Here is a 27,445-nt window from a genome sequence, read left to right on the forward strand (position 1 = left end):
CATGGAAAGAGCCACATAGCCCTGGTTCCTGGGAAACCAGCCAGTGGAGGTTGCAGACCAAGCTCATTTAACTGTATACCAAATCTGGACACATCTCAGGGTTCATTCTGCTCTGCACTTCAGTGGATAGCTGTCTTTCAACATAGAGTTAAGCCTGAAGTCCTGGTATCTTTAAATCTTAGCTCTCCAAGAATAAAGTCAGTCACTGTGGTCTTTCCTCCAGATCACACTGCTTCACAGATAGCACAACACACAGGTGGAGACCATCCCTCTCTCATCACAGGCATCTACGACCAGGGGGACTTGGACAACTTGAACAAGGGTCTTCAGAGAAGTCAAGCAGCTTAGCTAAGATAACACAGCTAGCAAGTGGCACAACCAAGGCTGAAAACTAGGCAGATTTCTTCCCCTGCATTTTATCTCAATTCACCCTATACGGTAGAAGATCCGTACATTAGATCATGGTTCCCCAGCACACTGGTATGTTTTGTAACACAGAATGAGGTATAGGACACAGTGGCTTCCATTCTTTCTAGAGGTTGAGCAAGTTATCAGTCCAGGGGGGAAAGGTGCTGGCCCTGTAGGCAGATGGGTCAGCTCTGCAGCCTGGGCTCCCTGACCTGAGCACTACAGGGAGCTAGAGAGGCCTGGGGTACAGTGCTGATGGTGAGTGGGGGTGACTGTGGCTATACTTGATTCGAATTCCGCCTTTGAGATTGCAGAGGCTGAGAGGAAGGCTGTGCAGGTCTTCTGTGCTGTTTCCACTGTACTATGCTTGTTTTTTCTAAAAAGTTTTGTTAAACAAAATAAGATTCCCAGTTAATTGCAAACTACAAAATGCAGTGATGCTTCAAAGTGCATTCATTCTTTGCTGGTTTCTTGCTCAACAAAAGTCACAGGAGGAAGAGGGTTCCAGGGACATCCTCTTCCTCTGGTGGCTTGGGGAACTGATCACAAAGAGCTTTTGAGTGTGATGGAAAGCTATTCCTCCAGGCCTCAGGCTGTTTTCCAAGGATGACATTGGGCTAAACGCCCTGATATTTGCAGCCACAGGAGATAAACTATCAACTTGTTACTGTTAGAAGCGTGGGGATCTGGCATCTCATGCCTTGGAAATCCTAACAGTTTGGCATTTGGCAAAATGGAAGTAATCTAGAAAATCCTGGAGATCGGGCATCTGTGGCCAGCTTGCTAGTCACACAGATGGGTCATCGTGTCAAGTTTACATAGTAGACAGTATCGTAACCCTGAGAGGCTGCCAGCATTTTTTTGTTTTGTTTTGTTTTTTTTTAAGACAAAGAAAGCAGAATTGTAATTCTGAGTGTCTAAAACATTGCTGGTTGAATTCGTTGACACCGATGGTTAGGTTACTATTGTGAAAGTAACGATGTGCACCTTCAGTGACTTCTACCCACATCAACAAGGTCTGCAGACCCCAGGGTCCTGCTTATGGGATGTTGGAGATGGTTCCTCCCCAGTCCCCATATGACTGCCTCAGCTTCAGCCTCAGCCTTCCCTGGGGTGAATCTGGAGAAGAGTATGTTGACACTAAGCTGAAGATACTCACTCAGTATCTCAAGATGAGCTGATGGAGTAGTTGTAGGTTAGTTGTAGGTTATCCTTTTTTTTTTTTTTTTTAAGTGAATAGTGAATTTAATAGATTTTTTAAAAATATAATAATTTAAGTTAAAATTACTGTACATGAAGAGAACAATTTTGGTAAGAAGAGAATTTTAGTTTAAATGACAAATATGTTAGTTATAAAATTTTTCTAAATGTTCAAATTAAGTATTTTAGTGTGGTATTTCTAGAGTAATTTCTAAAAGAACAGAAAAGGCAACCATCTGGCCCCAGATGCCATGTGCCAACTCCCCACTACAGACAGTTCAGTCTCCCCCACAAAATAGCAGTCCTTTGTCAGGATTTGGTTGGGATGCTGATAATCAGCTGCTGTAGGGACTGTTTCCAGATGGTTCTCAAGCTGGAAAGGACAGAAAGAGGGTGAGGAAGAGACTGTGGTTCAGGCTGGTGAGAATATGCAGCCTGGGAAGATGAATGAAGGCTCGCTGACCTGACCAGGCACCCACCCAAGAGGAGCCCACAGCCTAATGGGGAGACAGATGCCCCCACACATACCCTGGTCTAACACAGTGTGAAAATATCAGTACAATGCAGAGGAGGAACCTGGGCCTAGAAGGCAGACCTGAGTTCTAATTCCAGACCCTGTGCTTCCCACGCCCAGGTGTGTGACCTCCTTACTGCAGGGCCTCAGGAGGATAGATGAAACAGCACATATGATGCCTAGCAGGTGGAGGGCCCTTGATATATGGTGGTCACCAACTTTACTAAATCCTAGCGATAACATAAAGCACTTTATGAGCAGGATTCAGTAACTCCCATGGGGATGGAAAAGGATTCCTGGAGGAGGTGATGAAGGTGGCCGGGTCTTGCAGATATGTTCATGGAACCTCTGCCAACAATTTTCAGGAGCTTAAGGAGACCAGGCTTGGTGCTGGGCAAATGCCCAATGTTTGTAAAGAGAAAAAGGATGTAATGCCCAAGTACATACCAATTGGCTATGGTTGAGCCCCAGTAAAATGATAGAACAGGGTATAAAAAGGAGTTTTAAGTGTCTGGAAAGTGAAAAGGTGATGGACGAAAGCAAGATAGGTCCTTTAAGACGTCAAGGAAGCTGGCCCCTTCCTTGAAAAGAGTTAACAGGCTGGCAACCACAGAGCTGTGGAGCACTGTCCAGCATCTGTGGGTTGCAATCATGGGTCCTTCCATGCTGTTCCTGCACTGGACTGAGAGTCCTGGTCATCCTCACAGGGTCCTGGGTGTGGGGCAAGGGGCTCTGTGCACCGCCTACATCCACATCCAGTGACCTCCTCCCCTACACAGCCTTGGGCACCATTAACAGCTGCCCCCATGGAGCCCCAGGGTTCCCCTCCCACCAGCCCCCAGCAAGCTGGGCACCTCTCCAGCAAGATGTCACAGCCTTTCCCAGTCTGACCTCTTCTCTTCTTTGTTTTAAGCCCCTGTTTCTTTCCCTGCCCACCTGCACCGCTGGAAACCCGAGTGGGCACATGCTTCTCAGTGTCCTTTGGAAAGCAATATTATGACATCTGTTTGTCTTAAGGTCAAACTGGCACAAACAGAACCCTCTAAACCCTTCATGGGGCCTAAGAGCTCCTAGGAGGTCCCAGACTATATCAAGTGCACTGAAGCCACGCCCACTGGCCATCTCACACATCTAATATAATTTTTACTGTAACAATCTTGAAAGTATTTGAATAATTTTACTTTTGAAATTATTTGGCTAAGAGTAACTCAATTAATTTATGGTTGGCTCTGATTTCTCAGCAAACATCAGACATGTTCAGGAATTCTTGGGAAGTTAGAAAAAAATCTAACCTACAAATTGTTTTCCCAAAAGTAATAACATTTTTATGAAGGCTAAATTTAACAATTAATGAACTTGACAAGATGTTATACTTTGTAGAAATTCAATTATATACTAATAAATTCCAAATTTGTAGTTTTCTTTTCATATTTGACAGCCAATAAGTATTTTTTAAGGCGTCAAACATTTTCATAAACTCCTGAAAAGGCACTGTGCCCACCACCTGAAGACTAAGGCAGCCTCAAGAGGGGGCAGAATACTTGGACCTTTTCCCTGGAATGACTGGAAATGGCATTCATGATGTCAACTCTGAGGCTCTGCAGGAACTAGAGGCCTTCGGCACAAGCTATTCCTGTGTAAAGGTAATAGTTTTGGGCTCCGGTTCAGTAAAAATTAGTGGCTGACACAGAATATGTGTGGCCATCAACAAACTATTTTTCCATCAAGCTTCTGGATAAATGAGACTTGAGCATCAGATAGACTGGTCCTCCCGGACTCTGCCCACTGCCTGTCCTCCTGCCCTGGTGAGACTCCCAGGAATCCTGCTCCTGACTAGGGTGGGACTTGCCTAACAGCCCATGTGCCCTGGCACTCATGATGGATAAATGTGAACAGGAAATTCCAGATCCAATCTTAACAACTAGTCACTTCTGTTAGAAAAATGTTTCCGGGAACAAAGAAATGACTTTTTAGAGACAGGCCATAAGTAAGAGTAATTGAAAACCCACATACAGTTCTCATGCAAAAGCAGGTGACTTTGTGATATCACAGAAACCTCTCCCCAGGGGTTTAGGGACTAAAGCATTCATGGGAGTAGCTCCCCAGGATGTTGCCACAGGCCCCAGGGTCCTTTCCGTGGCCAAAAGTGGTTGAGTCCTTAGGTTTGGGGCTGGGCTTAGAAGATGAAAGACAGTCAACTGCTGGCCAGCCCGGCTCATGACTGGGAAGGCCTCTGCCCCTCTCGCTGCTCCTCAGGGGGAGCTGCAGTAGCCCTGCTCAGATAGTCAAGGAGTAGGGAGCCCACACTGAAAGCTGCTACATTCTGTGAACCCATTTCAATGCTGGGGCCTAGGTGGGTGAGTTGGCCTGACTCTGGTCTAGCCCAGGCCATAGACAGGAAAGAGAAGAGGAAGTTACACGAGGGCCTGGCCTGGCTGCCGCTCTAATGTGCCTTTACCAGAAAGGACCTGACTGGAGGTAGTGAACACTGAATTGGCTCTCAGAGAAGTTTGGTTTCCTGGGAGGCTGGGTGGCTTGTATGCTTGATGCCTCTATCAAGGGCACCAGAGGAGGGGAGGAGACAAGGAGGGGCTCGGGCACCCAACCTGGATCATAGGGCTGGCACTGGGGTTCGAGAGCCTGACACCTGCACCTCTGCAGAAGGGATGTGCCAGCATCCCTTCTTTCCTCCTGGCCTCAGGACCTGTGTCCTTCCTGTGCCCTTGCCGCCCCTCTAGGGAACCACACTAGCTCAGCTCAGCCATGGCGGCTGCATGGCTCTTCACGTGGAACATTCCAGCTGTGGTGTAAATGTGGTCTTTATAGAGGTGAGGTTGGGGCGCTTACGCTGCTCTGAGCCTAGGTGCTGCTGCGTTAGTATTGGCCTGGTTCTCTGGACAGAGCAGCCCTCTCAGAAGGGGAGCCAAGTCAAATACTGCCTGGGCACTCGCACCATTTCGGAGGGAGGGCTTCGCCCATTGCGTGTTGAAAATTTAGCTTCGTTGACAAAAAAGATTTCCATTCTTTATTTCAATACATCATTGTGGCCTTTTCCACTGAAATTCTGACTTTTAAATTATGCCTGTGGAGTATATCTAATAGCAAATAGCTTTATATTTAGTCTTGGAAATTCAAAACATACAGTAATGTTTGTGTGTGTGTGTGTGTGTGTGTGTGTGTGTGTATTGAGAGAGAGAGAGAGAGAGAGAGAGAGAGAGAGAGAGAGAGAAAAGGGGATGAACAACTTCCACCATGTCAGCTTTCGCCTATAAAGGGAAGAAAGGGACTGCTCAGCACCTGCTCAGGCCAGCCTCCCAGCTGCTCCATGTGGTGCTCCTTCCCCATTTTACAGGAGAACTTTCAGCTCAGTGAGGAAACTGCCCAGGTCATACTGTGAATAGGTGAAGCCTCCGAGATCTGAGCCAGTGGCTCCTGACTCCAAGTTGGGAGTCCCTTCTCCAGTGCCACACTTGCTCAACCATGGGTTCTTCAATCAGTTGGATGCCTCACCCAGCTCCCCAGGGCATTATTTGTAACAATGGCAGATTTGTCCCTGTGTTATTTATACGTTACAGTTGCAGAGTTCTCATCACACTGCACACAACAGATACGCCACTGCATCACTCCCCTGCTGCAGCTGGGGACTGCCCATCGAATCAGGAGGCTTGGGCTCAACTATTTTAATGCAGTCACACAATCATTTCATTGCTGCCAATTTTTCAATGCAACCTATCTCTTGGACTAATTTTCACCCATTGTTTGCATTTTTACATTTGCACAGTGCCTTTAATGTAAGGAAAGGAATGCATGTGAATGTGTGAGATTTGGTGGAGGTCCACAGAGGAGAGCTGTTTGGGGATGCAGTTCTTTTTTTTGTTGGTTCTTTTTAGTTATATATAATATTAGCATTCATTTTTACATAATTATAAGAGCATGGAATATAATTTGCTTTAATTCAGTCCTTAGTACTTCCCCCAACCCCACCCCTGTTCCCTTACCTCTATTCTGCTGATCTTTCTGCTATTTACTTATAGTTGGGTGTTGTTTTTCTTTTTAAATCAGCATGGGGGCACAGTTCTTGATGGAAGCCAACAGGCCTGAGTGTCATACAAATGCAGGCTGCAGGGACACACGGGGAGTCTTGTTTAACAGCATGAAATGCAAAACACTTCCTGTTTTATACGTGCCCCATAATTCTAGAAGGATTTAAAATAAAAAATTACTAGATTTGCCTAAAAAAAAAAAAAAAGAAAAGAAAAGAAAAAGAAAACTTCTACATCATAAGATACTTAAAATAGTTGAAAAGTGGGCAAAGGCTACTAAGAAGTCAACAGACAAAAAACCCAAAGGTTTTAAAAAAAAACTTTTTTAAAAAGGGTTTAATACCTTGACAAAGAAGAACTATAAATTTTTATTTTTTTAACCTGGATGGCTACCAGGTTAAAAAAATAGGACAGAGATTATAGCCTGGGCCCCCCAATCCTCACATTCACTCTGGTTGAGGAGAAAGAAGAGTGCTCTGGATTCAGGATTCTGGACCACCCAGATCGCCTGGGGACATAGACCACCCACCCTGCGCCTTACTGGCTTTGTCACCTGGTGGGGGGACCCTAACGTCCCAGGGGCTCTGCTTTCCTCATCTGTAAAAAAACGAGGAGGCTGCTGACACCTCACAGGAGTGTTGGGAAGAGGGAACCCCCAGGCAGGGCTTGCCCCAGGCCCAGCGTACGTATACTCTATTGCTATTATTCACCATTATTACTACAGCTCCAAACAGGCTCTCTTAGTGCTCAGAGTTCATAATCTGGGCTTGAGGGTTCATTTACCTTCTGAAACTATTTACAAAATTGTGTGAGTCTGTGCACTTTCTGGAGAGTCTAGAGCTTTCCCCAAATTCCTAAAAGGACCAGAGACCCCAAAATATTGAAAAACACTTCCTTTTTAGGGACACCAAAGGTAAAGCTGAAGCCATGAAGGAATGCAGGCTGGGGGCCACAGGACCCACCTGCCACCCTCTCATTGGGCTCTAAAGTTTCCTTACATGGTAACCCCTTCAAGGATAGCCTCTCTACTGCACGATCCCCTAGAAGCTCAGTTGCTCTGCAGGAGAAGCCTGTCGCTTGATTAAGTGGAATTATTTGGTAGCCCCTGCTGGATCTTCCATCTCCAGCAAGCACATCAAGTGCCCCTCCTGCACGGCTGACCTGGCAAGGAGCGGGCGGCCTCCCACGCCCACCGGCGCTCTGCTCCAGCTGTCAGGGACAGACTCCTATTCTCTGTCTTGGTCCCTGGGGCATGAGCCAAACACAACCAAAGCCTTTTTCTCCTTCCTGAATGTTCTTCCTGGAGATCTGGCGTCCCTTCCCCAGGATGGTTATTGAAGAGGGCCAAGGGCAGGGAGGACACAGCTGCCGGTGCCATGCCTTGTGCCGGGGTGGGATGCACGGGGGCCTGCCCCAGGCCCCATGTGGAGAAGACTGGGGAAAAGGTAAATAGGTGAGAAGTGCCCTCAAGAAGGAGGAGGAGCCTGTAGTGATGGTCAGCACCCAGACTTCCCTGGGAGCCCAGGACGGGGAGCAGCAAGGCAGCTCTAAGACAGGTGCTCCCGAAAGGCCCAATGAGATGTCCGACAAGGATAAACCCAAACCTCACCCTTCTGACCATATGTGGACTAGCTGGCCAAGCACCACACAGGACTGAAGCTGAGAAGCTGGAGCTTCACAGGCAAAGCTGAGTGTGCCTGCTGCTAAGGGCACCCCGACCCCAAGGAGGGAGGAAGACAGGATTCCTCAGGAAGCAGCATGGAGAGCGGGCAGGCGAGGCCAGCTTTTCACTGCTGCCAGAGCAGCCGTGCTCTCCTGGGCTTCAGCAGCCCTAAATTAATAGCTTTCGAATGAACATACAAACTAATAGAGCAAGATGGAATTTTCTAAGCACTTTTGATCTTAACCATCCTCTGTCTGAGAAATATTTTAAAGAGACTGAAACAAAGTGTAGTGATTTTATTTATTTTAAACTATGTGGCTGAATGACTAGATCTTGAAGATCTCCTGAAGTTCCCTGAGATCAATAAGGAGGACCCCATCTTGGTGACTCAAGTCAGTACTACTTGCTGAAGTGATCAACCTCAGACATAGGAAAGCCCTAGGGCAGGTTGGGGCTGTGGGTGGAGGGGTTGAAAGACCTATGGCAGTTATTCAGAGGCTAGAACCCTTCTGAGGGTTTCTGAGGAGAGCCATGGATTGTGGTGTGTCCCATACATTGTCCTTTCAGCAATCTCAGAAGCATGGGCTCTGAGCATCTGGTCACAGTGAGCTTCCTTCAGGAAATACAGATTGAACTGAAAGGGAGCCTGGTGCCCCCAGAAGATGCTTGGAGACAGGTGCATGACTCCCTGCAACATTCTGATGTCCCTGGCTACATGGCCAAACTCTAGGCTAACCTGGGCCTTGTGACCCTGCAGAAGTTCTTACTAGAAGCTGCAGTGGCATCATGAAGCACTGTCATTGGAAGGGCAGATGAGGAGCCAGGCTGAGGTGTGCCTGGTGCTCAGAAGTGTAGTTAGGTGAAGCCCAGACTGGCTGGCAAAGCAGAGCAGGAAGCCAGCCCGGTGCTGGCAAGTGCTGCCACATCTAGCAGTACACATCTCTTCACCAACAACACTAACTTTTCTAAAAATCACTCCAGGAACTTCCACATAAATGATCTCTGAAATTCTGACAACCCTGGAGGAAGTAAATATGATGTCCATTCTACAAATAAGAGAATCAAGGGCGGGGAGAAGTGAAGAAGCTGCCCCAAGGTCACAGCAGGAGAGAGTGAGGGTGGAAGTTGGGCTTGGAGTCCAGCCAGTCTGATCCTTGTCCTGGGCTCTTGCTATTATATCACATTTTCCCTCACACTTGCAAGACAAAAACCAGTTCTTTCAAACTGCAGGCTTGTGGCTTCCTGTTGGAGCCTTGCCAGAGTCTGTGCCTATCTGGGGTGCATCTGGGGTTGTGGCCTAGTGGCAGGCAATATGTGACATGTATACAACTGTGTCCCCAGGCCCATGGAGAGACTGCCTGCAGGCCCTGGAGGACGGCCACGACACCAGCTCCATCTACCTGGTGAAGCCTGAAAACACCAACCGCCTCATGCAGGTATGGTGCGATCAGAGACATGACCCCGGGGGCTGGACTGTCATCCAGAGGCGCCTGGATGGCTCTGTCAACTTCTTCAGAAACTGGGAGACATACAAGGTAAGACCCAGTGGGGCCTGTCTGCACTGCCCACAGGTGACTGACCCACCCCAAGACAACAAGAATGAGGACAGGGCCGATTTTGCAAACCCACCAGGGTCGTAAGGACAGGCTCCTACTCTGCCTACTGCTAGCACCTGTCATAGGGCAGTGGCTAAGAGTTTGGACCAAAGCTCCACAGGGTAGAGGGGTGCTTGCTCCAGCTTGGATGTGGGCAATCTCTTGCTCCCAGCTGGGGTTTCCATGGGTAAGACTGGTTCTGGGTGCCCAGAAGGGGCAAGGCCTGAGGCTCTCAGCCTTGGGAGGCTCCCAAAGGGCTCCTGGAGGGAACTGTGCTAATACTGGAGTCCTAACTGCAGGGCCCATCTCAATTTATAGGGCACTGCAGTGCTCATCACTGTAGAGAGCAAGGTTGCTGGGACTTAGCTGCACCCCACTCTCCATCCTCTGAACAAATAGGTGGTTCTGAGGACAGCGAGTGGCTCAGTGAATGGGGTACCCACCCCATGCACCGTGCAGGGACCTTGTGGCATGGCCTGCTTTAACCTCACAGTACTTGAGAAGGACACTGCTGTTGACCTGGCTCACAGGTGACAAGGGAGAGTTCCTTGCTCACAGTTGCACAGCTGTTGTGTAAAGCACTGACTGCAGCTTAGCCCTCTGACACCAAAGTTATGACCATACTATGTCCATACTATGTCCATACTGCCTCTGCATGTGGCTCTGTCATGTCTCCTTAGGTCTCTTTCTGTCCTGGTGGTTCCCCAGCCCACCTCCTGACCAACCTGTATTTCTGCTTCTCTTCCACATCCCAGCTTGGAGGCTCCTGGAATCTCTCCTCCACACTTCCTCCTCTCCCATGGAGGTGGTACAGCAGTGCCCAGGCCTATGCCCTCCCTGCTCATCCTGGCTGGCCCATCTAGGGAGGCTAATGATAGTACCTTGCTCTTAAGGTCGGTGTGAGGGTCAATAAGGTAACCTGGTTCTCATGACAGTGCACACATGCTGTGAGCGCTCACCAAACTACAGAGATGGTCACTGTCAATGAACCGGTCTACTTACAAGACTTTGGTGGCCATCACGCATCTGGTGACCCTAAAACTACCTGTCAGAAACAATACTAAAAATTAGTAGGTTTTAGACCTAGAAGGGAGCCCAGGTGGATGCGACACATCTCTCACAGCTCATACCTCTCTGGTGTGCTATGGCTTACATGTGACATGCACAGCGGGGAGGTGAGGGCTCTGTCCATGAATGCTGGCCACATGCCTTCTGTGCGCCAGGCTCTCACTGACGATGTGGATGTCTGTGCACATGCAGCAACATGTGGGGAAGGCAAGAGCATCCTCAAATGATGGCAAGGAACCCGGGGATCATGTGGTACCTGGTCCAGAGGAGGCGAGGTCTCTACTTTTCACATGCTTGATATACAACTGAAATTCAGAAAGTTGAAGTGACTCATCAAGTCACAGAGCCACCGTGTGGAGGAGTAGGGGTTGGAGCCTAGGCCTGCCTCTGGCTCCAGCTGTTTCCTGGGCTGCTCTTCCCGGCTGAGTATCTGGCCACCAGGTTGCTGGTGGGGACACTACAGGCTCCACACTCATGCTGTCTCTGGTCTTCCCCAGCAAGGGTTTGGGAACATTGACGGCGAGTACTGGCTGGGCCTGGAGAATATTTACTGGCTGACGAACCAAGGCAACTACAAACTGCTGGTGACCATGGAGGACTGGTCTGGACGCAAGGTCTTTGCAGAATATGCCAGCTTCCGCCTGGAGCCAGAGAGCGAGTATTATAAGCTACGGCTGGGTCGCTACCATGGTAATGCAGGTGACTCCTTCACCTGGCATAACGGCAAGCAGTTCACCACCCTGGACAGAGATCATGACGTCTACACAGGTAGGAAAAGGGAGTCAAACCCAGGTATGGGGCGGGGAAAAGAGGTCAACCAAAGCCAGAACCCGCAACCCCAGGGCTTGGGAACAAGAAGACACCAAACCTATTACCACCTCTTGAAAGTCCCTTCCTCTACCCACTGCCCTCAGATTCCCTCTGCAAAGCTGGGCACAGTGGCACTTAACAAAGAGGAAAGGCAAAGAGACATACACTCCCCTGTGCCAGGTTGCGCCCTCCTCACCTCTCTGAAGCAGACAAACCCTGGGTTCCAGTGCTGTCCCTACCTCCTCAGTCATGTGTCCTCAGCACATTGCACAATCTCTCTGGCCTTGATTTCCACATCTGTGAGTAGGGACAATGCCTACTTTGCAGGGCAGGGGGAAGATTAGAGAGAACACACCTGAAGTGCTTTGTCTAAGATTGGGGCTTAATGTTAGTGGGCTCTCGGTCATTACTGTCTCTAGTATGTAATGTTAATGCAATGCTGACAGGAAACCAGATATGAGAGATGAAGTGATCTGTCCAAGGTCATGTGCCTCAAACCCAGGCCTTTATTCAGTTTTAATTAAATAAGAAACAAGGGAGAACACAGGAAATTATAAGATATGCAGATAAGTGTCCTGCCATAAGTGCTGACATCAGACTTCCCCATAGTTGATGCCTCCCAAGGCCCCAAACCCAATATCTTGAGATGCCTCTGGGGGTTCTGTAGGTTGGTGACCCCTGTAGCTAGCACTGCCTCTGGGCTGAGGCTCAGTCTGCTTTCCTGGGCAAGCATGGCTCCTCCTGCTGGGTCTCCCATCCAGTCTTGGTCTGAAAGCAAGTCCCCCCATCTTTGAGTAGCAGCTTCTGGGGACTGTCCCAGGAATGGTCTGTGTTTTACACACATCCTAATACCTATGCACTGTGGTGGAGGAGCTTCACTCCAGGTTCCCAAGGCAGTCACCCTCTAGCAGACAGGTCTCCTGACACTGGGGGACAGGTGAGATGTGACCTGCCTATCTTCGTACCACACTGGCACAACACTGACCCTAGTGGAGAAACAGGCCCTTGCTGTACCAAGGCTTCCAAAAGAGCAGGGCAGGAGGATGACCCTCAGCACTGGTCAGACCCTGGGACAGGGTTGGCTGTGGTGCTTCTTTGAGGAAAACTACGTGAGGGTTCCTTGCCCTTAGGGTAGGCGAGGCCAGAGCAGGAGGGGCTCCCTGATGAATGGGAAGCAGACTGTGGTGGGCCATGGGCTTTCCCTGCTCCCCAAATGTAGCACTACCACTTGGTCCTTGTAGCCTTGAGCTGAGGCCCCAGAACAGCTCTGGGAAACCTGAGGTGCCTGGGGCTGAGGCTCTCTTCTAGCTGTCTGCCTCAGGTTGCTGTGACTACCTCATCCTGTCCCCACATCTCTATTGGAACAGGGCTGCCTCTCCATCAGGCCCTCCAACCTCCAAGCCTAGCAGGGAGGAAGGAGTCCCTTCCCAGGCACAGTCCCCCGAGCGGTGATGGTGGCTCCTCTGGTTCTTTCTGCCCCATGGCACGGTGCCCCTGTGCGCCCACTCACACCTTGCCCACACTTCTTACTGTTCTGAACTACTTGTCCTTGGCAGCAAAATTCAGTATGATGTGATAATGCCAAGAGTTTTATGGAATATCCTTCTTTTATGAAATAACACAAGAAGTTATTTGGGTGGAATATAGGCTGGGGAGGAAAAAAGGGGGCATTTTCATCTTTAACACTTACTTTGTCATTCTATAACGACTTTAATACAATCCTTTCAACTCTTAAAAATTCCTAAGAAGCTCCCTGCCCACCCCAGGCCACTTTCACTTTCTCCAGACTGCAGGTGTAGACCTTGGTTGTGGGGATTTTCACCATACTCTTAGAGATGAGAATGACACACTGGGAGGTGAAGTCACTGGTCTGTGACCTTGCAGGCCATCAGTTATAAAGCCTGAGTGGCTCTAAAGCCTGCCCTTTGACTTCTGCCTCAGAAGGTCCATCTCTCCAGCAGTCTTACTCTGAAGGCCTCCCAGAAAGGATCTTGCAGGAGACCTGAGCACACCGTGGACAGGGCACAAAGCCTGCTCCCAGGGACCTCCTCGCGCCCTTCTCTCCTGCAGGAAACTGCGCCCACTACCAGAAGGGAGGCTGGTGGTATAACGCCTGTGCCCACTCCAACCTCAATGGGGTCTGGTACCGCGGGGGCCATTACCGGAGCCGCTACCAGGACGGAGTCTACTGGGCTGAGTTCCGAGGAGGCTCCTACTCACTCAAGAAGGTGGTGATGATGATCCGGCCCAACCCCAACACCTTCCACTAAGCCGCTCTCCTCCTGATCTCTCGTGGCCATCGCCAGGCAGCCCCAGCACAGTAAGCAACTCCTCACCAGCTCGTCCTGGGCTGCAAGAACTGGGAGCTGGATTCTGTTTTCTGAAGTCACTGTGTCAGATAATGGAATTGAACTGGTGCAGTGTTCTCTGTCCCTCCTCTACTCTCCTTCACACCAGACAGCCCCTCATGTTTCTAGGACAGGACTGCAGACAACTCTTTCTTTAAATAAATTATCCCTACAATAAAACACAATTGCAAAATACCTTCATGATATACATGTGCATGAGCCTCTCTGTGCACTTAAGTGTATGCCACATGTATATGCATTACATACTATCACATGTGATATGTCTAGATATACATATGGGCTTGCTATATATACACCAAAATACACTCCAATTCTCAGATGTTAAAGTTGTCCCCGACTTTGCTCTTCAGAGGAAAAGATTTCCTTGATGCTGTTTCTTGAGCCTAAGGGCAAATCACAGGCTGTGTAGCCCCAATTCAAAGACTAATCCTCGGCCTTGGCATGCCTGGATTCTTCCAGGAATGTCTACAAGGCTCATCTCTCACACAGGGGGTCCTGGCTCCCACTCTTAAGAAGCCCCTTGGGCACCTAATCAAATTTCAAAAACCATCTCTGTTTTTATGCTCTCTGTTCTCAGGATTGTCACCACCCTCCACCCAGCACCCTCTGTGTCAGTCCCCACTACCTGCGCAGTTCAAGGCACCTTTTCTCTCTACCCCTTGCCCATCTTTTTCTACCACAAGACCTTTCCTTCCAGGCAAGAGTCCTCCACCTCTGAGCAGGAAACAGTCTGAGCTCAGGTTCTGGCCGGGAAAGGGGAGGCTAGGCCCAAAGCTACACTGGCGGCCATGTAGATCGTGTATTCAGTTCTGTATTTTCCGTTCATACTTTAGCTTCCATGTCATTTTAACCTTCACACAAATAGTAGCCTACCTTGCCAGAGACACTCAGCTGAAGAGAAGTCATCACCAGTGTGCTGGGGCCCCCAGATGGCTACAGACTGGAGACCCCATACTCAGGTGGACCAGAGTCTGTACCTCATCCCCAAACTACACTTCTCTGGAGGACAGGGGCCACCAGACCCCTTGGTTGGTGTGTTGCAGCATGGCAGCTTCCTGAATCCTGCCAGGCTCAGTACTACCGGGACGATTGCCAAGCCAGGGGCAAGAGATGAGTCAGGAAGGTGAGACCCTCCCGGTGGGCACGTGGGTCAGGCATGTGAGATGTGGGGCGTTTGGTACTGTCCACGTCTGGGTGCGTGCCTATTACCTCAGCAGTTCTCACAAGTGTACCATGTAGCATGTTTTGTGTATATAAAAGGGAGGGTTTTTTAATATATTCCCAGATTATCCTTGTAATGACACAAATCTGCAATAAAAGCCATCAGTGCTACATGGATGTATCTACCTGTGTGTTACTCTTTTAGAATGCTTTCCTGGGGCCTCTCGGATTGGGCCCTTTAAGATTTGGCATCTAGGGCACACACCCAATCCATTCCTATGGCACTTTCCCTGTCTGGTTCCCACCTACCCCTCCTGAGCCCTATGCCAGCATCCCAGCCAGTGTGACTCTCTGGAGTCCAGTTCTGTGCTTCCAGTTACATCCTGAACATCCCCAGTAGGTGTCCTAAGAGGGCCTCGCAGGCAATCTCGAGATGCGCTCCACCAGCTCAAGCCTTCCTCCACACCACATCCTCTGGCCTCCTCTCTCCTCACCACTGCAATGGCTCCCCACCAGGAGCCTCCATCTCCTTCGTCCCAAGTCATGTCCCCAACTGGCCACAAGAACTGTCTCCTAGTACAAGAGATTTGTGACTTGGGAAGGCAGGTCTAGGCATGATGGGAAACCTCAAAGCCATAAAGGAAGAGACTAAGGGATATGACTTGAAATTTTTTTTCTGTCTTCCAAAAAAAGTAAAACAAAACAAGATTGAAATGCAAATATCAAATGAGAAAATATTTGCAAGTAAATAGCAAATCCAGGATTAATATTTATGATATACCCCCAAATTTCAAACTAAGAAAGGTACAAACACTGTGATAGAAAACTTGACCCAAGTATGTGAACATCTTAGAAGTTGCAAATGGTCAGTAAACAAGAAAAGATGTCAACCTCAGGGAGAACTAGGGGGCTACACTGGGTGAGGGGTTAGTTACCATGTGTTGCCTCTCAGACTGGCAAAGGTAAAAATGGCAGTCTCCATGCCAACGAGGGAGCAGAGAAATACACACTCTGTCCTGTGGACTGAAGTATAAATTGGCTATTTTTTAAAGAGTAATTTGGTGATATCAAAATTTAAAATGCATTTAGGCTCTTAGACCCAGCAGTTTTCCTTAACGATCAAGCAATACAACTGTGGAAAAATCTTTGGTGGGGCTGTAGTTAAGGGGACTTTGTGTGTGTGTGTGTGATGCTAAGCATGGAACCCAGGACCTTGCACATGCTAGGTAAGTGCTCTGCCACTGGACTACACCCCCAGTCCCAAGGCTGATGTTTGGGAAGTTTACTACATGCTTAGAAATGGACTTTGGTCTTTCATGTCACCTTCACACAACTCTGTGAAGGAAGGATTATTATTCCCACCTTACTGAAGAGCAGGAGGTGAGGCTTGAAGTCAAGAATGTGCCACCAGGAGTGAATCCAGAAAGAACTGGGTGTTGGCACTGAGGACAAGTTCTCAACCCTCCTCCCACTTCCCAGTCAGTTGCTGGGTCACAGGGGAATGCCACCTTGGCCCAGACCACAGCCATACCTCCCACATCTGGAGCAGAGTAAGGAGAGGTAGAAACTCTGGCAAAGGAAAACGAGGTGCGCCCTTACTGCTTACTGGCCTCACGTACAAACCCCAAAGCAGAGAGATCCAGAAAGTCAAGCTAGTCAATGTGAAGCAGTCCTTTATGTAAGCTACTTGGGATCCAAATAAAAGCAGATGATACCAACTCCCACCCACCAGCAAGCCCCATCCTAGCACCCAAGAGTATTATTCAAACCACACCCTGGCTATATGGAAGCAGAAGAAGGAGTGAGGCCCTCAAAGATGTTCAGCCTGCTTTCACCAGAGTAAAAATGGGAGGAGGTCAGTTCACTGGGTGGCACTTAGAGAAAGAGCATGGGAAAGAGAGTTGGGCTCAGGGACCCTGAGCCTGGGGACCTTGAGCTGCTCCCTCACTGCAGACAGCAGTTGGCATCCAGAGGTCTGCCCACGCCAGATCAGCAGTGCTCCTCTGCCTCCCAGTCAGTAACCTTGTGAGGCCTACAATCACAGACGTTCTCCATGATTGGCACCTCTGTGGACCCAGATGGAAGTCGACAAAGCCCAGACTTCCTCCTGTGCCAGCCAAACCCCCACATACCAGTTTTGGCCAATACCTTGACCAGTAATGTTCCTCAAGCAGGTACCACTGAACAGGATACCCTCCCCCAACCTTTGCCAACATGAGCAAGAGTGAAAGAGAAACCTTTAAAGGACTGGAAGCAATGGCAATGGGAGTCCTCCATGCCTAGAGCCCGGACACTTAGGAGTTCAAGGGGTCCTCCCTGACCTCCTGGATCACCTCACCTGCTTCGGTCTTGTTGAAATCTGTTAAAGAAAGCCAGGAAACTAGATTAAGCAAAAAGGGGCACATTTTAGGTACAAAAATGTAAAAAGGCGCTCTCTCTGCCTCAGTTTTACCTGACACTCTCAAGACTAAGGACAAAATAATAGTTGCCAATGATCTCATATTTCAGAGCTTGCAAGGTGCAAGATCATCTCCACCTGTCTGCAGCCTGGTGATGCCCACCCAAATTCTGTGTAAGAAATGCAGGGAAAAACTGTGGGGTGGCGGAGAATGATGTGTCCCTATGATATGTCCTCTGTCACATGGGAAGGGGAGGTGTCCTCCTCACCCCAAATCAAGTAAGAGGGATGACAAAGAACCAATCCTAGAGCCGGTGAGGCCCAAGCCAGCAGAGCAGTGAGAAGTGGAAGATACCGGAAGCTCCCAGTCAGAGGGCTGCCTGGATGGCAGGGGTGGGGCCAGGGAAGCAGCGATGTCAGCTGAGCTGGAGGAGCAGCATTACCCCACAAAGAGTTATCCCATAAGGAGCAGGTGCAAGGTGCCCAGAGGGAGGCTGGGCAACAATGAAGAGGAGGAGATGGAGCTCGGGCTGCATGTCGGAGACAGCGCAGGTAAAAACTCCGGAGGAGAGCCAAGCTGCCACAGAACATGGGCTCTTTCCTCTCGCCTCTTCTGGTCCCTGCTCCAATTCCAAGGGCCAGTGGGGGAGGCAGCGGGACTGGCCAGGATCCAGTAAAGAAGCTGACCTGGGCTCTCCCCAGCTCTAGCTGGTTGGCTTTAGGAGTCCAGACTTGTGATTGCTACACAGGACTGTTTGGAATGACAGCATTGTCAGAAGGGACTGGGCTTTGTCATGCCTGACATCAAGAAGGCCAAGGGGCCCGCTGAGTTCTCAGCTTTGGCTGGGAAGAGAATTAGTCCACTGAGAGGCTTGAAAGGACACTGCAGAAAAAATAAGGTTGGTTTCTTCTTCCACCTGACTGAGTCCAGCTCATTTAATAAGCTGGTTACATAAGGACCCGAGGTATCTCCCTGAGTCCACGGGCAGGGATGCAGCTGGGCCTCCTGAGGGTCAGGACCTGAACCTGCCTGGAAAACCTTCAGAAAGGCGGCAGCACCCTTCCCCGCCCAGCTCCTCTCCCCTTCCTGTAGGACTGCTTTCTCGGTTTCTCCCTGTGCACCCATCCAGACTACCCTTACTCCCTGTCCCAGCAAGCTTTCCCGAGCACACAAGTCCCGCATCTGAGTGCCAGCATCCCTATGTTCTGATGCCAGCTCCTGGATGGAGAATCTGACTGGCCAGCTGGCTCAGAGCTGGGCTGGGTGAACGAAGGCTACTGCTGGGGCACAATGCTGTGCAAGAGGCAGGAAAGTTCCCAGGTTCCCAAGGGTAAGGGTTATGGGCTGGGTCTCCATTCAAAAAGGGTAGACTATACTACAATGGTTGCTGGCTCCCATCCTCTCTGGGGACCATGCTTTGCCAACTACATGGATTCCATTCCATTATTCATGTGATAAGGTCCTGTTCCTTGGGCCCTCCTCTCCTGACTACTGCTCTCTCCCAAAAAGCACACCTAACCCTTCCAGGCCCAGCTGGGTCACTAAACATGACCCCTGGCTATGCCCTGATGGGGCTCTTCCTGTCCTTCCTGGGTACGCTAGATTTCTCAACAGAATATAAGGAGCACTGCTGGGTACTTCCTGGCTACATTTTGCTCTGGACAACACTAATATTATCTACATTTATGGACTGCTTTCCACGTGCCAGGGAGCATGCAAGTTTTTGAATTCTTACAGTCCTTTAAGATGGGTTTTATAATTACCCTCTCTTCAACATAGAGTCTGAGTCTCTGTGATGTAAACAACATGCCCAAGAACATGCAGCCTGAGAACCTGGGAACTTCGGCACCAAGAGTCTGGTTCCTGAGCTGCCTCCAGGGCATCCTCCACTGCACTCTAGGAGGAAGCAAAACCACCACTCCATTTCTACCCACATTGCTCAGGAATGCATCTGAGAACCATGGTGGTCCAGGGCTCCTGCCCACAAAGGTAGCCAGCCTGCCTTCCTGTGCAGAAGCAGCAAGGGGACAGCAGGTCCCTAGATGTCAGAGAGCCAATCTATGGCAATTTACTTCAGAGAAGTGGGCACAGAACAATAGGTGCAGTCATGGAGAATATCTCATAGCTTCTTGGGTCTTCCAATAGCTAAAGCCACTGAACCTGCCTTTCTTCTCTCCCTCCTGTGAGACAGAAAGCCACTTGTCCTACAACCTACAGATTCAACAACCCCAACCTTTAGTGCTCAAAGTGTTCCACTTTGGAATAGTCTGGTGTCACCTCATATGCCAGTTCTTCCTGGCTTGAGCCTTGGTCTATATCATCTGGTAGCTGGGTCCTGGCTATGGCTGCTTATCTCCTGTCTGCATACCTCTAGGTCTGGGGCTTGATAACCTTGGTCTTTCTCAGATTTCAGAGTCAGGCTGGAACCAGTCCTCACCTGGGATTCTACCATTTGTGGACACAAGCCTTGGTGCCAAACATCCCTGAGACATTCAAGTATCTTGTCTCTCCCAACCTGGGGCATCTTGGGCCAGCTCAACCCATGAGTGGGGACCAGATGCAGATTATCTCCACTGTTTGCATAGCCTCCCAAAGCACTTCCACATGTGGCCCCTCCTGGGTGGGTGGCCATCTGGCTGGCAGTCACGATGTCTGTTCTCTCTTCCCCTTGCTGCAGTGCATCTTAAAGCTCAGGGATATCTCAAGGACAGAGTTCCTGCCTGTGGCTGTCCTGAGCCTTAGCAGATATGGGAGTGACCCAGAGCCTGGAAAGGCAGCTCCTGAGGAGGGAAGCCATGTGATGACAGAGGCCTATTCCCTCGTTATTTCAATGAAAGGAGAGAATTAGAAGAAGCTCACTGCCACTTCAAAGCTGGGAAATGCTGACCAGGCCTAGGCAAATGTTCTGGGTCTAGATTTAGGTCAGCCTCCTCTCCATAGGAACCCAAAGCCAGGCAGCCTTTCCTCGTGGATCAGGGCAGTGGAGGGCTATGTGGGGACCCAGGGAACAGGACCAGATGTTAAGGAGGTAGAGGGCAGCTGATTAGTGTGAGAGGCCTGAAGCCTGGCTGCCTAACCCAGGAGCCAAAAGAACAGACCAATAGAGAAGTACATACTTAAAAAGAGCCATCTTCACCTGTTGTTTCAGCATAGGGAGAGTGAAAAAGTAGGCATGCCCATGTTGCGGGTGGAAGGACAACAGCAGCCTTTTCAGAACACATCTCAGTGGTGGCCACCAGAAAGCTGCAACAGTCTTTGCCCTAGTGGTTCCACATCTAGCATTCCATGTCTCACATGAACAAGTAGAAGGTATAGACACAGGTAGAAGGATGTTCTCCACTGTGCTATCTGTAAGTGCAGAAAAGCAGAAACCACCTCAATGATCATCAGTGGGGCATGGCTAGCCAGACCAGCACACACCCACACATATCTGCAGGTGCTAAAGAGCTCCTGAAAAGAATGAGGGGGTTCTACACTGGCTGCCACTGAGCAGGATCTGGCATTTTAAGTGGGAAAAAAGTAAGGTACGAAGCACTATGTATAAAATGTTCACTCCAACTCTGATTAGAAAATGCAGTATCTTACTCACCCTCCACGGTACAGTTGCTTATGGCTGCGGATTGGCACGTCTGGAAGGGCCCACGCACCAGCTGCTAGCAGTGGTGCTTTTGGGCAGGAGCAGAGGAAGAATGTGATTTTCACTTTTTGCTTTATAGACTTCTTTTTAGTGTGAATGATCTTTACAGCAAGCAATGTGTTACTTTTGTAATTTTTAAAAGTTTTTAAAAGAATGTGTGAGAGACCGATGCCATTCCTGGGCACAGCTCTTCTGGGTGGCTGTAAAGAACAAAAACTCCCTCATTTCCCCCAGGCAGGCATGGGACTGAAGGACACACTAGTTAAGACTGGGTGGAACCCCAGCCATGGTGATAAGTCATAGGTTAAGTTGTAGATTTTTTTCATTCATAAAATGGGGATTTTAAATGATACCCATTAGCTTTTGTAAGAACTGAGAAAGACTATGAAACCCCAGAGAAATGTGGATTTTAATGTAACAAATCCTGAGATTGCAAAAGTAAAGATGATCTTTTCCCTTATGGAAGGGAAGATTTGGAACAATATGCAATGAACCACTTTAAAAAATAATGGAAAGGTTTCTTGCATGTAATGGGAATGGGACATCTTTGAGATCGTTCTGTTGACTGAGAAATAAGTTTGAGCCTGGGGCAGAGGGAAGCTTTTCCCTGCTCACTAGGCCTGAGAGAAGGTTGACTGTCTTGATTAAGGGAAGGGGAATCCTGATCAAAGTTTGTCCTCTGCCAGGAAGGGAGGATAGGAGTCCGGCTACTTGCAGCATACGGCCATCAGGGTAGAGAGGAAAAAAGGGCCTGGCCATGGCTCTGCAATCAGACATATTAGAGTCCAGGCTTAGACTTTTCTTTGTGGCACTGCCATTCCCTTACTCACCCCTCAGCCTTGCTGCTCCAGCTGAGGAAGAAACCTGGCTCTTTACTGGGTCAGCCTGAGAAGGCCAGAGGGGAGGAGCCCACCAGTGAGAGGGGTCAAGAAGTGAGGTCAGGCAGTGAGCAGAGGCATGGAGCCACAACCAAAAGGAGCTGTGGAACAAATGAGTGCTTCTGGGGGTCCTTGGAAATATGTGGGGTGGGGAACTGAGAAAAGGCTGGATTTCCTGCATGTGGAATGGAAGTTTTTCAGTTGGAAAAAGGACTATCCTAAATGCTGGCTGACTTGGGGCCAGTCAGATGACACTACTGCTAACTCTGATGTGGGTGCTGTTGGATTTGGTCTGGGGGTGGCTGCCCCACCAGAGAGGCAACAGCACTCAGATGCATGTCTCAGTCAGCAGCAGCTCTGCAGGCCGGGCCTGCTGGCTCCACCCTTCCTGCACTTGATCTCTCCCCTCTGCTTTAAGGGTGTCTGAGGTTCAATGCACATGCTGATTCTCAAAGCCCATGTACGGGGTTGTGCTGAGTGTCTCATCAGGTATAAGGACTATGTTCACCAAAAATTGTCTTAGGTCTTTCTAAAACTTTGCTCTAAAATGAACTCTTTGTAAGGGCCTTTCCCTGGCCCCTCACTCTTCGTGAACTGCAGTGATTCATCCCAGGCTTATCCATGATTCCCTAACTGATGTTCCCTCCTCTAGCCAGATCTCCTAGAAACCACTCTGCACTGCAGCCAACATGGTATACGCTAAATGCAAATCCAGCCCAGTTGTATCCTTACATAAAACCCCTCCACAGTTCCCTGCTGCTCTTGGTCGGTGAGTCAAGTCAGAGCTGAGCTGCCCACTGCCAGCATCTAGGCCCCTCCCTTCCACTCCAGCTGCTTCTCATGACACCCTCCTCCTCCTCCTCCTCCTCATTCTTGACTCTCCAGCCAGTTTTTCTAAAAAACATGTTTTCCCCACTTCAGGGCAAGGTGTCACCTTTGTGGGGGATACTAAGCTCCCCACCTCTGAACCCAGCCTGTACAACCTTTAGAGCTCCACTTCCTCCCAGAAGTCCCTTCCTGGTACCCCAGACTGGGTGGGGTGCCCTTTATCCGTTCCTTTGCCATTCCCTTCAGAGTGTTCAACTCATTCCCAGCTTCTACCTTATGGCCAGTGCTTGGGGCTAGATGGGAGGCTTCTCCAGGGCAGTGGTGGCTTGTGGCTAATCCACATAAGTTTTTACTGAATCCCAGTGGCAGTGGTGAGGGCATACCTGCCTGTGGTCTCTGGGGCATCAGAGCATTCACTTCCTTTTGACCAAAAGTCACTTCTTTTTGAAAACCCTTTCAGATGTCTGGCTGACTAGCCCAGTGTGTTTTATACTCACAAACAACTTGCCTTTGTCTTAAACTTCAGAATTTATATTTGAAAATAGAGGGTTACTTACAAAAAAAAAAAAAAAAATGAAGGGTTTGTTTATTTGAAGAAATAGCTTAGGTTCTCGAAATTTCCTTCACATTTTAGAGGTCTGGGTAGATTTACCAAGAATGTCTAAGTTTTCTCTTATTCAGAACTGTCATGATGCCTGATTTTTTGTTTCTTGAGAGATCACAATTTTCCACACTGCTACAGTACTTTCAGAATCAGCACTAAAGCATTTAAAATCCATCACATTCCTAATTTTATTTAGTTATTTCCTGGAAGGAATAATAAGTAGTGAAAACCAAACACCCCCTAAATCAATATAGCTATTTAGAAATAGGTGGTATAGTCTTTCTTCAAACCTCTGCCTGCTTTTGTTACCATTTCAGTCAGAACTGGGTGTTTATGGAAGTTGCTATCACACAAAATTAGCTGCAAAAATGTTGACCTGAATATCCCAGTACTATTTTCACACTCTGAAGTAATTTGGAAGAAACCATGTGATTCAAAGAAAGTCTTATTTTTAAAATGTAATAAGTTTTCCCCTCTGTGTTTTTTAAATTATGTTTCACAAGGAATTCAGGACACCAAAATGTGACCAACCAGTTCTAAAATCCATTAAAGGTTGGAATACACATCCGTGCAGGTTGGCAACAGCAACAGCAACAGCAGCCGGTACTACCTGAGGGCAACTTTTGTGGATGACACAAGAGTGGAGTCGTGGGAACCCAGTTAGCATAGAACCTTCCACAGAAGGTTATGACAATTGTTACAAAAATAAAACCCACATTTACTATTAGCAGCAAATAGCTACTGAGGCTAGAGCTGAGGCTGGAGCAAAGTCCCAGGCAGTGGAAGCAACGAGCAGCTGGAAACTCAGCGGAGCTCAAGCTCCTCCCAGAGCAGCTCCCTCCCTCCCTTAGGAAAGACCTACCGGGAGGATTTGCCAGGGAAAAACAAACGGTTACAGACATTTTTTCCTATATTGTACTTTCCAGGAATTATGTAACCATTGCTTTTTAGATAAACAAATCCATCCCCATGAAGGCTAGGTTTTCAAGAGGAATCCAGTATTGAAAAAAACCACAACCCAGGTTTGGGCAGGGTCTGTCCATGGCATTCAGATGAGCAAGTGCAGCCCCCAATTGCCCTCACGACAGTGGCCCCACTGAGCCTCAGAATGAGAACTTGCTTCGTGTTTGTTTTTCAAATTGTGGAGCTCCCAAGGTAAACCTCTCGTGCTGTCCTGAGGACAGAAAGCCACTAGAGTCCAGGTGCCTCCTGTTCTTCCCTCTGATGTTCTGCTGCACTGGGAGAAATGCAGCCCCACTGACCTAAGGTAAGAGGGAAATAATCACAAGGCTGAGGGGACAGAAGCAGGGCAGTTCACTGGCTCTCAATGCCAGAGCAGAAGGCCATGCAGGAGGCCTGGAGGAGCCAATAGGAAGCACCTGCCAGGAAGAGGCAGCTGAAATGAGGTGATGGCAGGCAAGGATGCTGCTCTGTCCAGAAGCTCCAAGTGGCAAGGGGCCCAAAAGCCAGTTCAGGTTAGCCAGTGACGTTGAAAACCTAAGACAGCCTGATTGGTGATTTAAGAACAGAGTATCAAAAGAAAGAGCGGAGACAATTCATTCATTTCATATACTGCCAGTGCCAGTACAGTCACATATGACAGAAGACATATAGGTGGCAACTGCAAGGGAGGGGAAAATACTGACCTGAACAGTGGAGATGGGAAGTCAGGAGCAGGCAGTGGCAAGAGCTCAGGGCTCATAGCCAGACCTCCTAGGCCCATTCCTTGCTTTGCACTTTCCAGAATGTGACCCTAGGCACCCTGTCAGTGCCTGGGATATCGTGAGCACTCAGGGAGGTGATGCACACAGATAGGGTAGACAATATACAGCAGATCTCCTGATCACCCCTATTAGAGAGGTCATCCCTAGCTGTCCTGGAATTCGCCCACCAGTTGAGCCATACATGGTACTAGGCTGCCCTCACCCTCGTACCATCAATCCCATCCCTCAACTGAGAGCCTCAGGCAAAGTGGAAATGGACTTGGGAGCTGTGCACATTAATATGCCCTCCTCTGTGAACCCAAGAGGGGATCTGTCAGCCACCAAGTAGAAAGACACTGCAGTTTACTGCAAGCTCGAAGAAGGGTACAATGAAAGGCTGAGAAAGCCTGAAAAAAGGAAGCACACAATGAAATTCAATTCAATTACACAACATAAGACAAAAGAAATGTGAAAGAATTACATGGCCCTACTAAAAGACAAGGTCTCTCATATTAGGGCCAACTAAATGCTATTTGAAAGGATCACACCTAGAGCCAGGGCAGCTTGAAATATTAAAACCTAAGCTATAGAAAAAGATTTATAAAATAATGCAATAAAAATAAGATATAAATTTGGTGTTACTCAACTAATATCAAAGAAGCAAAAGAAAGTAAAAAATGGAAACAAGGGCTGGGGTTGTGGCTCAGTGGTAGAGGGCTTGCCTAGCATGTGTGAGGCACTGGGTTCAATCCTCAGCACCACATAAAAATAAATAAAAGTCCATTGACAACTAAAAAAATATTTTAAAAAAACATGGAACCAAGATTGTTTTGGGTGGGAGACTTTGCAATGAGTCTACAACTGTTATAAATGTCTATATACTAAACACATATGGCAGAAACTACTAGAAACACAAGGGGACTCTAACGTACATTTCTGTTCTTGATAGACCAACTTGTCAAAAATTAATAATTTGAATATTATAAGGCAACTTAAGAGAAATTTGAAAGATTATACATTTCCCAGAGCCCATGAAACATGTATAAAAACAGATCATGTGTTAAGCCACAAGGAAAATCTTAAATATTTTTTAAAAACCTAGAAATCACATAGGTCAAATTCTAAAAAAATGAAAGAAGACTAACTTTTTAAAAAACCCAGTCATTCATGAAGTATTATCATAATACCCAAAAATTTAAAACAACTCACATGTTCATCAAATGAATGAATAAATAAAATGTAGTGTATTTATACAATGTAATATTACTTGGTAATAAGAAGGAATGAAGTACTAATCATATTTCATACTCCAACATGGATGAATTTTTAAAACATGATGCTAAGAGAAGAATTCCAATTTCTATGATTCAGTTTACATAAAAATTTTAGAAGAGGCAACACTATGAAGACAGAAAGTAGATTAGTGGTGACTTAGGGCTAAGGGTGGGGGTGGGTGCTAGAAAGAAGGAAAAGAGTGTGACTGCTAACGGTAAAAAGGTTCTTCTGGGGATGATAAAAGTGCTTTAAAACTGATTGTGGTAATGGTTACACAACACTGTGGATATACTAAAAATTGCTAAATTGCATTCTTTAAATGGATTATATATTAATTATATTTTAATAAATCTGTTAGAAAAAAATACCAAGCCCTTAAAAATTAAAAAAATCACCAAGTAATACTTGAATAAAAGTTTAAACTACAATTACAGAATATTTAAAGAACGTCACTGAGAATGTTATGTGTCAAAACATGTGGTATGCAGCAAAAGCAGCAATTGGAGGACAATTTATAGCCTTAAACTGTTTTTCATTACTAAAGAATTGTGTAATTCTTATAAAGATATATCTTTTTATGTATCACTAAAAAAATTGTTGCCAAGCAAACAATATTAAAATTCTTTATCATTAATTGAAAGATACATTCTAATTTCAAAGGTGCTAAAATGTGAAGAGAAAAACCACTTCATAGATAGAATATGGTAAACTAAAAAGCAGAAAGCAGAAAGGCAATGTGACTGATAAACAAATCCAAAATCTAATTCTTTGGAAAGACCAATGGATAAACCTTTGACAAGTCAAATTTTAAAAAAGAAAGAGAACACAAAAATCTAAACTATTAGGAACACACAGCAAATATAACCATATATACACAGAAGTTCAAATTTATAAAAAATATACTATATAATGCATTATGGTGAAAAAATTAAATGGGGAAAGCCCTATGCTAATAATTTTGAAAGCCTGAATCAAATAGACAATTTCTTATTAAAAAACAAAATTTCCAAGTTGGCCTTAAAAGAATTAGAAAATGTAAATAAAGGATGCTTACAGAAGAGAAACATCATGCCAAAGATATATCTTAAAAATAATTGTACTAGATCCCTGCAAATATCAGGAGTTGCGTCTATAAAATCTTAGGTTTTCCTTATTAAGACTATTTTACATCATAAAAATACAAAAATTTCTAAAATTAACACAAAACTGAAGCCCAAAACTGAAGCATTTTTTTGCCTATCAATTTGGCAAAGATTAAAAAGAGAAGAAAAGAAAATGTACAGCATTTGT

At 47.4% G+C, this 27,445-nt stretch overlaps 2 protein-coding genes across 12 annotated transcripts in view; one reads left to right on the forward strand and one right to left on the reverse strand.

The window, feature by feature from the left end:
• Angptl2 (angiopoietin like 2) overlaps positions 1-15,006 on the forward strand; it is a 33,483-nt gene extending 18,477 nt beyond the window's left edge. For all 3 annotated transcript variants that reach the window (XM_047523699.1, XM_047523698.1, XM_047523700.1), the window contains 3 exons: positions 9,170-9,363; positions 10,989-11,259; positions 13,372-15,006. In XM_047523699.1, coding sequence (XP_047379655.1) covers positions 9,170-9,363; positions 10,989-11,259; positions 13,372-13,571 — 665 coding nt within the window. In that variant the 3' untranslated portion in view covers positions 13,572-15,006. The remainder of the gene's footprint in view (positions 1-9,169; positions 9,364-10,988; positions 11,260-13,371) is intronic.
• The window catches only part of Ralgps1 (Ral GEF with PH domain and SH3 binding motif 1), a 245,413-nt gene that overhangs the window by 97,195 nt on the left and 120,773 nt on the right, over positions 1-27,445 (reverse strand). The window lies entirely within an intron of this gene.

Source organism: Sciurus carolinensis, chromosome 14 (genome assembly GCF_902686445.1).
Source record: "Sciurus carolinensis chromosome 14, mSciCar1.2, whole genome shotgun sequence".
NCBI lineage: Eukaryota > Metazoa > Chordata > Mammalia > Rodentia > Sciuridae > Sciurus > Sciurus carolinensis.